The 13,125-nt window shown below is 35.3% G+C and overlaps 1 protein-coding gene across 2 annotated transcripts; it reads left to right on the plus strand.

Annotated features, from left to right (window-relative positions):
* Positions 1-1,524: 1,524 nt before the first annotated feature.
* On the plus strand, positions 1,525-11,951 carry LOC110774709 (magnesium/proton exchanger). 2 transcript variants are annotated; one of them, XM_021979273.2, is made up of 9 exons: positions 1,525-1,813; positions 3,026-3,487; positions 4,162-4,337; positions 6,799-6,917; positions 7,006-7,163; positions 9,261-9,403; positions 10,347-10,554; positions 10,653-10,782; positions 11,533-11,951. In XM_021979273.2, exons 2-9 carry the CDS (start codon positions 3,103-3,105, stop codon positions 11,828-11,830), a joined length of 1,617 nt encoding a protein of 538 aa, XP_021834965.2. In that variant the 5' UTR covers positions 1,525-1,813; positions 3,026-3,102; the 3' UTR covers positions 11,831-11,951. The 2 variants fall into 2 exon arrangements, with proteins under 2 accessions (XP_021834965.2, XP_021834966.2); XM_021979274.2 differs by having other exon boundaries at positions 1,530-1,813; positions 9,273-9,403.
* The last annotated feature ends 1,174 nt before the right edge of the window (positions 11,952-13,125 follow it).

The raw sequence follows: 13,125 nt of genomic DNA on the forward strand, positions 1-13,125 counted from the left end.
TTAGGATAATTATTTTTTAGGGATATATAATTTTTTAAGATAGATAATTTTATATAACTGTATATGCCTTTTATTTTTTAACTTTCAAACTAAAATATTTTAAAAAGATTCTATTCAACTTCCCTACTAAAAAAATATCTAATTTTTTTTAATTTTTTAAAATGCAAATAATGCTTAAAACTACGTCATTTTTTGCACGAGGTGCACAATGCTCACTGTGCACCCGAGTGTATAATCCAATTTGCGCAAGAAGTTGGAAGTGTATGAAAATGAACTAATCTAGATTCCAACTCAAGACTGAGCCAAAAAGTGGCACTACTGACACTCATAATCAGTAAGCTAGATTCAATCATTTGATCCATCTTTGGCTTTCAATGTTTTTGAATAAACATTTAGGATATGCAATTGTATACCTTTGATCAGGCCCGACCCTGAGGGGTGAAATGAGGGGCAACCGCTCTGGGCCCCCGAATAAAAAGGGCTAAAAAGGGCCCCAAATTACAGTCCAAATATACAATATAAACTCAAATATTACATGAGAATTCTTTAACTAAGTTGGTAAAAGAAGTAAATGTATTGCAGGGTGCCTAAGATCGATTCCTAGAGTTGCCTTTCCCCTTTATTTTCTCCTGTTTTTTTCCCAATTAGCTTTCCTTCTACAATATTCTTAATACGTATTACGAGCTAAAAATACTATAATTTGACAGTTGAAATTACATATACTAATATTTTGTTTGGACCTATTAAATATCAAATTTTAAGAGCTCTTGTTACGCATAAGGGACCTTTCACCGGCTATTCGCCCCGGACCCTGAAAATGTCAGGATCGGCCCTGCCTTTGATTTTAACTGCATCCATCCCTGAGGATAAGTGAAGAGTAAAATGAAAGCAACAATAGATCAAGCACTCACAATTATACACTGCTGACAGCTAATTATTGGTGACATTATTCCTGTCCTGTATTAAAGTCTGTTTATTGCAAAAATTTAACTTATTTCAGAAAAGAATAAAACATTCAGATAAGTTCAGATAAATAAGATTTTGTTTTGATCAACTGAATTTGATTGAAATTAACTTATTTTTGCTGAAAATAACTTAATTAATTATGTGTTAAATTGTCTGAAATAAACTTAATTTTATTGAACTTATCTAAATTGATATGAATTAATTTTTCTGGAAATAAGTCAAAAGAAGTTAACAAACAAACCCGACCCAAGTTAGAAAAATAAATTTCACTACGTACTTCCTCCGTTCTTATTGGGTGACACAACTTTTTTTTGATTACGTTTGTCAATGCAATATTTCAATCATTAATATCTTTAATTACTAATGGGTAAAATTATACTTCGTAAAAAGTTAATACTATTAATCTATATAATTGGACGATTATAACAACATCCACATAAAAAAGTCGATTTGTTATCTAAAAAAGAACATTACACTATTTAACACAGGTGAAGTAACAACTACAAGGAAGTTTCTGGGAAAAAACTGTGATTGATGCATGATCATCATTCTTTAACAACAAGAATGGTTAATGAGGGTGAAAAATCAAAATGCTGGTACAATAGCGACACACAATAATCAATAATTAGGGTCCCTAATTAATTTGACAAAATTGAAAGGAGACAAGAAACTTGCTGTAGGTTTTAAATATGACTTCCCATTACACGTGAATCAGTTGTTATGTGTTTACGACTACAAAGTACGAACTCCACATTCTATCTTCTTCATCAGCAATCAACAACCGGCAAACGGCAATCGGCAATCGGCAATCGGCAATCAGCAATCAGCAATCAGCAATCCGCTCCAGGTTTTCATTGTGTTTTTCAATCAATTACTTCTAAATCTTTCCACAATTGCCAAATTCTGTAATCTGTTTAATACTGTAGTACTTTTGTTTAATTCGCATTTTTTATTGTTCTAAGATAGATTGGATTACCAGCATTTGCGTTGCAGTAATTGAAATTTTGGAATTACTCATAATATGATCACTGTATTATTGTACTAATCTCGTATAGGAATCCGATAATTTCTATGTTATGTCGTTGATTTAACATGAGATACTTACTTTGCCGGTTCGGTATCACTACTAATTTTCAGTTTCTTTTAGTCGTACGGTTAGATAACTGTGTTTATTTGGGAAATTGACTTCCGAAAAGTGGAAACTTTTTCTGGTTTTTATATTCGTTGTTTTGATTCCGAATAAACTGTTAACAAAAAACGGTAATGAACATGCCCTAATTGTAGGTGTGCTCTTGTTAGTAGATGTGAATCTATAATAACGATTGATATTAAGGAAATGTGTAGATGTTTATGGTAACTTTGGGCTTAAAGTTGTGTAATTTTAAGAGTGGAGATTAGCTAAGTAAAGGAACAAGGATTAAGCTAGTGAATGGAAGGTCAAACTTCTGTTTTTACTCCATATTATTGGAGAGTCACATTCATTTTGTAGGCAAGTTTAAGAGGAAGTAATGGATTTATCCTCAGAAATAAATCTGTTAGTATGTGAACAATGTCGCTTGCTAGTGAAAATAGTTATAAAATTCAGCTTATTGTTATACTTGAAGTTGTTAGGCTCCGTTTGGTAGGGCGTAAAACGTTTTCATGGATAACAATTTTCCCCTTCAATCATTTTACATTGTTTGGTTGAGTAAGGCATGTAAAACAATTTTGTGGAAAACCCTTTTCTATTTGAAAGGGAGGGAAATCACTTTTCCTTCTTTCCTCCTTACCTCCCTCTCCTTTCTTCCACTCAATCTTCACCATCTTCTCCCATTTTCCTTTAAGGTACCAAACAAAGGAAAACTAGTTTGGAATTGTGTCTTCCCTTGAAAAATCTTTTCCACGAAAAATCATTTTACAATGAAAACGTTTTACGTCCTACCAAACGGAGCCTTAGAGTTCATCAAGAATGATTTAATGAATTGTACACTTCTAATTGCATAGTGTTTACGATTGTTTGCTGTCATATTGCGTGTGTTAGTGTTTTTTATTTTGTTTCTTGTCCCTTTTGACATCGTAGGAACCTGAGGGTTGTTGGTGGTTTGCTTGGATTGCTGATGTCTGACTGTCAGATATAGTTGCTCAAAGATTTCAAAGATGACCATGCCTCGCCACAATGGCACACATTTTCTAGATGTGGCTTTGGCCCATGAGAAATGCAAAGACTACTTTCTTTTTAGAAGTGAAATATATCTAGGAGATGGAATGCGAACAACCTTGTACTTTATGGGTATAGCTTATTGTTTCATTGGATTATCAGCCATTACAGACAGATTTTTTCGCTCCATGGAGAATGTAGTTAAGCAAACTCGTAAAGTGGTCGTAATTGATCCTCTCACTAAGGTTGAAACTGTTAAGTATGAGAAGGTGTGGAATTATACAATTGCAGACATCGCTCTTCTGGCTTTTGGTACCAGTTTCCCCCAAATATCTTTAGCTACCATTGACGCTATAAGGAATCTTGGAAGCCTTTATGCTGGAGGTTTGTCTTCTTTATCTTCTTACGCTCCTCAATATTTTGGTGTCAAATATTCAAGTGCTCTGGTTTAACACTTTATATTAATGAACAAGAAGAAGAGAGAAAATGAAAACTAAAAACTCTATAAGAACTTCATTTGGCCAGCTTTCACATATTTTTGGTTTCAGTTGTACAGCAGTGTAAATGTGTAATGTGCTGATGTAATTTTGATATTCGGTGACTTTTTGTTCCAAATACTGCTGTCTCAGTGTATTTCACACTTGATTAAGTTATCATGGCTAAATAATGGTTCAATCTGGAGTAACTTCTATTGCTAAAGTTTAGCTTTAGCCTTTCCTTCTGTCCTACTCAAATTTTGGTGCACTGTTCACCTGACTTAGAGACTAAGGAGTGCGGTATTTATGCAAATAGGTCTCACTGGTTCTTCCGACTTCCGAGTAACATAAATTACGAAGAAATATGCTTAACTCTAATATGGAAACAGCTTGAATAGGAAGATGAAACTTTTCGTGCATACAATATTTATCGGCATATATTGTTTTGTGTGTGTGTTGCTCTCTGCCTCCTTCTATTTTCCTTCTTTGTGTTTGGTAATTGGCTTCTCTTGCAATAATTTTAGCTTCACCTCCCCTCCCCCGCAATGCTCTGATTCATATTCGTGACCTGTAATTATGCAGGCTTGGGTCCTGGAACTCTGGTAGGTTCTGCTGCATTCGACCTATTCCCAATCCATGCTGTTTGTGTGGTCGTCCCGAAAGCTGGAGAACTGAAAAAGATATCTGATATAGGAGTCTGGTTGGTTGAGTTATTTTGGTCCTTTTGGGCTTACATATGGTTATACATAATCCTGAAGGTAATGTATTTCTATATTTTATAGCTACTTTCCCTAGCTGAACATAATTTTGTACTTAGTTTTTTGTATATAATTCTTCAAAAGTAAAACTTTCATGGAGGACTTCTAGAGCAACAGAGCCATAGCCTTATTCCCAAAGCGATGGGGTCGGTTTGGCTGCATGAAACTCAGAGTCTATCTCATGTCATCTGCCTCCTCCATTCACTTCATCTTGCAAGCCCACTTTCTTCACGTCCTTTGAACTCTTTCCATCCAAGTCATATTTGGCTTTCCTCGAATGCCTGTTTAATCTCCGTTACCCCAACCCTCCATTTTCCTGACTGGTGCATCTTGTAGTTGATGTCTCACATGCCCAAACCATCTTAACCGATTCTCCCTTATCTTATCCTTAGTATCATGGAGGACTTTTTTCTGCAACAGACGAAGGATTCAAGAGAAGTTAATATGAAAATGGGAAGTAGAGATTGTAATATTTGATGTGATTAAATCACCAGTACAATGCTTAAAGGAAAGAGATAAACAACCACTTTTCTGAATGCCCTCCCCGGTACAGTCTCCTTTTTAGTTATACTACTACTTGCTGCCACTTGCAAGGCTGATGTCATCTTCTAAGAAAATCTGGCATATTCCGCTCACTTTCACGCTCTGCTCCTCACCTAAGCCAAACCCACAAAATTTTTCTGACACACCTTCAAGGTGGCTTTCTCACTTTTGCCTTGTTCACACTCCTTGCATAGGTGTGGATAATTAGGGGCTGCTTGGGCTGTTGCTCAACATTTTCTTGTGATAAATTGATGGAAAACCTTGTTCATCTTTCTGGATGTTTTGGTTTTTGACATTATAATTTTTGTTGTCTTCTGAATTTGAAATTAAAATGCATATCTTCTGTGGGCATTGTAGAGGAATTGTATGAACATTTGCTTGGATTATTTAGAAACATTGACATGTAACATCTGGTTGGGAAAAGGCTGCTTTCTCCAGTTCGTCTATTATATACAGTACTACATATAAATTATTAAAATCCATTTTGTGTCTTTAAAACAATGCTACAAAACAGTATACACAAGGCTGCGTTCTCCAGTTCGTCTATTATATACTACGTACTAGTATGTTATTAATATCCATTTGTCTCTTTGAAGTTTGAAGTAATGGTACAACTTTTTATCTAGACCTATGCTATCTGAACCCAGCCATCCGTCATGGCTGCGATCTCCAGCCGTCTATTACATACTACGTACTATGTTATTAATATCCATTTGTCTCTTTGAAGTTTGAAGTAATGGTACAACTTTATATCCAGACCCATGCTATCTGAACCCGTCATATCAAGGTTAAGTAGAGAGGCTCTAGTTCTTTTATGTGATGCCTTTAACACTTTAATATTTGTACAGGACTATGATAAAATCTAATATGGGGCTAAGGTACACTGTCGTATGTGAAATAAAAACTATATTTAGAATTTGGTTTCATATGTGGTGCAAATACCTTTGAAGCATCCCTTTCCATGAAAATGATCTGTCCTGTAGGAAGGATGCTTTGTATGGGTTAAGAATGTGAGATAGAAAATATAACAAGGGCAAAGAAATCCTGTTTACTTGGAGTTGGGACAATTCCCATGCTTAAACGTTATAATGTTTTGGAATCCTTTAAACGTCAAAATGTTTAAGAGGAAATACGAAATGAAAAAGATGTCCTCGTATAGGGCAAAAGGATAAGCAGGTCTGTTTTTGCAATGCTGCAAATTGCAGGTGTTAATTATTGGCTAAAAGGTAGCCTTATAAGCACGGTGAAAAAAATGTGTAACAAAGCTCACTATCAACTAATTTTCTTTCTACTTGAGTGAAAAATCTTCCTTGTTACAGGCATTTTCAAAGTAGTAATGGGGAACTTTAATCCATCCCTGCGCTTGTAGAATCTTCATTCATTCTTTATTCTTCTTGAGACGAGAGAAATTTGCTGAGACTTCTTCAAATATTGTAGTATATAAGGTTTCCTTCTCGCCTCCAAAACCCCTCTCTTTTCTCTTAGGGTTTTTGTTCTTTCAAGGTTTTCAAATTGTTCTTTCTTATAGTCATAATAACTTTCGGAACTTTCATCCTTGTATCTGCAAACTTTTAAATCTACTGCAGTAATTTCAGAGGAAGTTGCAAAATTGCCACTTTGTGATGTCTAACATCATATGGTGTCTAATTGTGACAAGCTGACAACCTCTCTGGGCATCCAAATAGTGTGAGTAACATTTGTTCTAGAAGAAGGTATTAGACTAGAACTACCAACAGTGCACTTTTTGATGAGGCCACTGAGAAATTTGAACTTCAAAGCTGTATAAAAGAGTAATACGAAGTATATGACTCTATGTAGTCAAAAGCTTATGATATACTTCAATTACTTTGTGGTCAAAATATGATTCTCAGCTTAATGTAGGCTCTTATACTTACAGTGAACATCTTCTTTTTGTCAGGTTTGGACTCCCAATGTAGTTACTCTATTGGAGTCAATCTTGACAGTGTTGCAATTTGGCTTACTGCTATTAAATGCATATGCTCAGGACATGCGCTGGCCTTACCTATCTCTTCCTTTGTAAGTTTACTTTTTCAAATAGTTTACTCTCGTGTTGGCTTGGGTTTATCTGACGTACTTGGTATAAAGAAGTTTCTCTATTGTTCAGCTCAAGATCTGAGAGGCCTGAGGAGTGGGTCCCTGAAGAGGTGTCACCACGTAAAAATGAAAGCCTCAGAGAAGACTCTTTTGATTTTTCTCAAGTTGCTGACTATGAAGACAGAAATATTGTTGACATCTTTTCCATTCACGCAGACAATGAGGCAGGTAATATTGGCATAATTACATCTTGTGCCTCTGAAAGCCAATTTGTATGTCACTGTTAATTTCTGTAAGACTGTAACTGTAAGTCTCAGATAGGAACTTAGCTAAGAACCAGGCTTGGATATATTTGTTCCAATGGTATAGAGCAGAGCTCGCCTAGGATTAATAGCAGCTTCAGTTAGCCTTTCTCTCGAGGGGGGGGGGGGGGGGGGGGTGAGGAAAATTTGTGTTTGGGAGTTCAACAGCTCGAGGACTAAGAGCAGTGCGTAGTGCAGCCAAAATTCATGGGTCAACGAGCTTCTGCAAAGGTCAAACTAGCCAGGCGTGGTGCTCATCTTCATCTATAGCCTACGCCCAAACTCCCAAAGTACAAATTTAGAAGTTATAACATGTACTATCAATGTAGGTTTTGCAAGGCTGAGATAGAGGGGACTTTCTGTCAGCTTCATTAGCACAGTCCTTCATTGATTCGTGTTTGATGGTAACTAGTTTTTATCACGTGCGATGCACGACTTTCTTAATTTAAAAATTCGGTTATATTGGCTATATAATATAGGGGATAATACAAAAATATTGAATAATAAAACATGATTAATAAATTGACATGTACATATAACCTTATCTAGTATAAAGGATGATTTTATAATAAAATAAAATAAATTAAATTAAAAGTGACATGTGGCTTCATGGTATGCAAAACATTCTGTTTTAAAATATTAGTATAGATTGGTAGGAAGTGATACAAGTACTGAAATTGCATCTGCCTATCGCACTACAAAGCAATAAATATTTCTGGTAGGAACAAAATTATGTCATCCTTAGCAGATGAAAAATCAGAACAAATCTCTAGGACTCTGCAAGCATACGACAATGTATTTACATATGCAGCCGTGGGACTCTTTCAGTCATAGGATTATATGATTTAACTACTGAGGGAATGAGTAGGTGCTTATTGACGCCAGGTCCCTTGCTAGAACAAACAATCTTCATATGTTAATCACTTGTGTTGCTTTACAATCTTATGTCATTCCTATAATGCTTGGGTGGAGATTTGGACTGTGGTTTATTAGACATTTTTATCACTTGGTTCAAGAGTGTTTTATGGCTCTACTGCTCTACTTATACCATCTGATTTCTTCACGAGCCAAAACTCTATCACTAGCCTGTTTAAGAGCATTGATTGATGGTATAGAAGGTTGGAACCTTACCTCATTCTTTTCAAGTATTCAGGAATGTCATTTACTCTTATCGCTTGCATTTTCTTTGTATTAGTAATAAATTTGGAGATATCTCACCAGTGATATACTCTTGGATAACCCAATCTGAATCAGTAGTTGGAGTTCTCAAAGTTACTCCTAGATTTAAGCTACAAATGATAAGTTTGAATCATTGGTTTGAGGAGGTAAAGGTGACTGAAAGCTTAAGTTGCAATGCCTGATCTCTGCATAATGTACATGATCTGGAACCAACTCAAAATTGAGTAATCGTATGTGCAAGCACCTAATCAATAGAGGTATCCCAAAAAAAAATCTCCAAAACTGTAAATAGTACTATGAACACATAAATTGGAGAGAATTGGAGAATTGTTAGAATATGCTAGATACTTGTTAGTTTGTGACTCAATTGTTAGTTATCTCTTTCTAAAAATGCATGCTTTTTTCTCTTCATACCATCACACGGAGAAAATAAATTGTTGCGAATGAATAATGGAATATGCACTTCAGTCCTAATCTATGGAAATGAATAACAGTGCCTCCAGAAAGCATTTTCTCATAGTGGGATGGTCTCCCTTGTAGGGTGTTTCCAACTTTGCCCAAAAGCTTTCTCCATCAGGAATAAATTTCTCAAGCTTCAAATGAATCATGATATCATACTCATGTATTCCCATATGCAATTTGTGTGAAGGGACAGTGAAGTTTTTGCTTGAGGCTAGCCTGTCCAACATGTATAAGTTGTATCAATGTGTGAAATGCAACTTTAGTTAACTACTCAAGCATTTTTGCAGTTCAAATTGCTAAGGATTTCATGAATTTTGGTGTTACGTGCGTGCCTCTTACAATCTACTTAATGCATCGTTACATTTAAATGATCTTTCTGAAGTACAACTTTCAGGTCCTTCATATCAATCCCTGCCTCCAGATGAAGTGGCCGAGTCAATCGCTGAACAAGCTCTGAGAAGCGTAAAAGCAGACGATGTTAGTTTCCTGTCACTTTGGAAGCAACAGTTCGTGGATGCGGTCATGGTACTTCTTTTATTCAGAAATATTCATTTTTAATGAGGGTCAGCTTTAATTTAGTTTGCAATTTGTCAATGGTAGGAAAATAACAGAGTTATCATCCTTAAGTCTACCACCTAAAATCTTGCAAGTTATAGGTTTAGGGAGCACAGCTTCAGTTCCACTAGATTTGGTTGCATGAAGTTTGTGATAACAACAAATGTGTATATGTTCCTTTTTTTTTTTTCTTTTGCTGCATTCAAGAACTTTAAAGTTTCTTATACCCTAAGTTTGAGCCCCTGTTGGAAATATTAGAGTAAGCCAGTAAGGTAATGTTCTTTTCACCTGCATTTCACTTGTTTATCTTATGTGAAACTATTAGCTCTGAACTTATCTTAACTAGTTAGTCCCGAACTTGTCTAATCTGAACTAGTCTGAGCTTATTAAATTGAACTCACTAGTCCTGAATTTACATTATGAAATAAGTGAAAATAAGGTGGGAGAATAGATTCCTGAACTTATTAGTCATTATCTTATGTGAACTTATTGGAACTTATTAGCCTTGAACTTATCTTATCTAAACTTATTTTCCCTGAACTTATCTTATCTAAACTAATTAGTCCTTACCTAACCCTGTATTTATATAATTTGAAATTGTTAGACCTAAAATAAGTTAGAATAAGGCGAGGAGAAAGAGCCTAAGTGTGCTTTGAAGAGTTTGTAGTCACACTTCCATACATTAGATATTCATTTCTGCCCATTTCAATCATCTAACAACTCCCACTTCTGATCTCAATTGATTTACATGTTTTGGATGTGTGTGAATATGTAATTGGATTTGTATCAAAGGTATATAAAGTTTCCTATTAATATGTATATTGTTATGTATCACATTGATGCGTATACAGGAATAGGCTGTTTTCTTGTCATTGGTTGTGCAGATACTGACTGCTAATTTTTGTTGAGACAGTTTGAACATAAAAAGTTGGAGGGTATCTTTCTAAGGTCGGTTAGATTTACCTGGTATTTGCTTCTCCTTCCATGGAGGGTTATGTTTGCCTTTGTGCCTCCTTACCGTATTGCTCATGGATGGATAGCCTTCATCTGTTCTCTACTATTCATTAGTGGAATAGCTTACATAGTAACAAAGTTCACAGATATGATAAGCTGCGTGACAGGTTTGATCTTAATTCTCTTTATTGAAATTCTTGATATCCAAGACAAACTTTGCCTTTAATGAAACATAAGTCCCCATTTTAATTATGTTCTCATGCAGGAATAAATCCTTATGTTATTGCCTTTACGGTGTTGGCCGCGGGAACCTCTTGGCCAGATTTAGTGGCCAGCAAGATCGCTGCCGAGCGTCAGACAACAGCTGACTCTGCTATTGCAAATATCACCTGCAGGTTTTTTATTAAATTTAATCTTCTTTATGCCTTTATAGCTTATGAAACACAGATTTTCTAGCCTAAGCCTCCTAGGACAGGCAAGTAAAAGCATTATAATCCAGATACGTTGGGGTTTTCATGGCTTCCACTGCCTTGAGGTCATATAGAACTATAGAAGTGCAGAAATATAAGATTTGTTGTAATTTTTACTACGGAGCACATCAGATTTCAGAGCTTGGCCGGATGTTTGGACGGAGGCAAGGGCGGATCTTGAACAGTTTTTACGAGGGGGGCCGGTAGAAAAAAATTTAGCCATATACTATGTAATTATACAATTATACACATATTTTAGGGAGGGGCGTAACTAAAAATACACTATAAAATTTTCCGGCCGGGGGGGCCAGGCCCACCCCAACACAAACTAAGATCCGCCATACGGTGGGGGTTTTGGGGTAAAGGGAGAGAGATTAAAGCTAATGAGTAGGACTTTTATATTTTCTCTGAACTAGAAGTGGAAAGCAGGTCGTTCCGATCGTATCAATCTTAGTATTTTTTTTTCCAGGGTCGGGTTATTTGGGTTTGGGTCAAAATAATTATTTTACTTTTGAGTAATGTTCCGGTTTGGGTTGGGTAATTTGGATAATGTGTACAGGGTCAATATTGTCATGTCTACTCAAAACTGAGAGTCGGACATTTCCCTTGTAACATGTTGCATGTTCATTAGAATGTTTTGGTTATGTTTCACTAAATTATCCTCTTCTCTTGCAGCAATTCCGTGAATATATATGTGGGCATTGGCATCCCTTGGCTAATTAACACAACGTATAATTACTTTGCGTACCATGAACCATTGAGGATCGAAAGTGCCGAGGGGCTTAGTTTTTCATTGCTTGTCTATTTCTGCACTTCAGTAGGTTGTATTTCAGTTCTGGTATTGAGGCGTCTTGTGTTTGGTGCTGAGCTTGGCGGACCTAGGCTTTGGGCATGGATTTCTTGTGGGTTTTTCATGTTTCTATGGCTTATTTTTGTTACTCTATCCTCCCTCAAAGTCTCCGGCCTCCTGTAATTTGTCATGCCTATTAAGGTCTATTCCAGTTATGTTATTCTTTCTACATTAAATATATTTTCAATTATTTCATCACAATTTATATTTATATCGAAAAATAGAGCTCCAATTAAGAGTTTTATACTCCGTATTATAGAAAAATAGAGCTCCAATTATTTCATCACAATTTATATTCCTTCAGTAACCAACTTGGATTAATTTGTGAATTATGTGGTTATTTGTGAAGTAGTGAACTTGAAATATTTAGTACTCATACAAAGTAGATGTAGGAAATACTTGTAATGTTCATTCTCAAATACTGTAACCTTTTTCACATCTATTATTGAGCTACCTTGAAGGTTATAATATAAAACTAGTTAGTGGCCCGGGCGATGCCCCGGAGTTGCATATAGTTTGATTTTTTTTATTCATTTCAAACTTACTTATAAATTCTATATATGCTTCGTTTGCAGTTTGAAAATAATATGAATTTTATTATATATGTACTCCCTCCGTCCCTTAATACTCGCACCGGTTTGACCGGTGCGGAGTTTAAGACATCTAAATTGACTTGTTAATTTAATGGGTGTTAGTTGATAGTGGGGTATTTTTTAATATAGTTAGTGGGAAATGGGTAAGAGGTGGAGAGTGGTGAGTGGGTTGTGAATTTTTAAATGATTTTTTGTAGGGAATAGGGGTGTATGTGGGGTTAGTAAGTAAGTGTGAGAAATAATATAATATTGGCATAAATTTCCATTTATAGAAACGGTGCAAGTATTAAGGGACGGCCCGAAAAGGAAAGCGGTGCGAGTATTAAGGGACGGAGGGAGTAGTTTAATTAAGAATAAAATTGGTTAACCAACAATTAGTGAACTAAATTTTTGAGTAATTTTCTTTATTTGTGTAAAACTTTGTTTTTTATACTACTTTACTTTTAACTTAAGAAATGTGTTAAGTGACAAATTTATTGAGTTACAAAGTCGAAATACATTTTAAAGGAAAATAAAAACACATTTAATTAGCTAAAACAAAGCGCATCATTGTTTTTTCCTAATTTTGTCTCTGTTAATTTCATGGTTTTATGTTTGATAAGATATATGATTTGATTAGTAAATGAACAAAAATTAAGAAAAAATAATTATCATAAATTGTTACTCAAATATATAAATTTGGGAATTAAATTATAACACGTTCAAAAGAATAAATTTTCCCCTTTTTAATTGTTTTAGAGTCATAAGTTGTATTGCTGGAGTGATGGGTTCAAAGAAGGGTAGCAACATTTTTTATTCGTGAAGACATAATAAACATTTATTTGT

The sequence above is a fragment of the Spinacia oleracea genome, chromosome 6 (genome assembly GCF_020520425.1).
Source record: "Spinacia oleracea cultivar Varoflay chromosome 6, BTI_SOV_V1, whole genome shotgun sequence".
Taxonomy (NCBI): domain Eukaryota; kingdom Viridiplantae; phylum Streptophyta; class Magnoliopsida; order Caryophyllales; family Amaranthaceae; genus Spinacia; species Spinacia oleracea.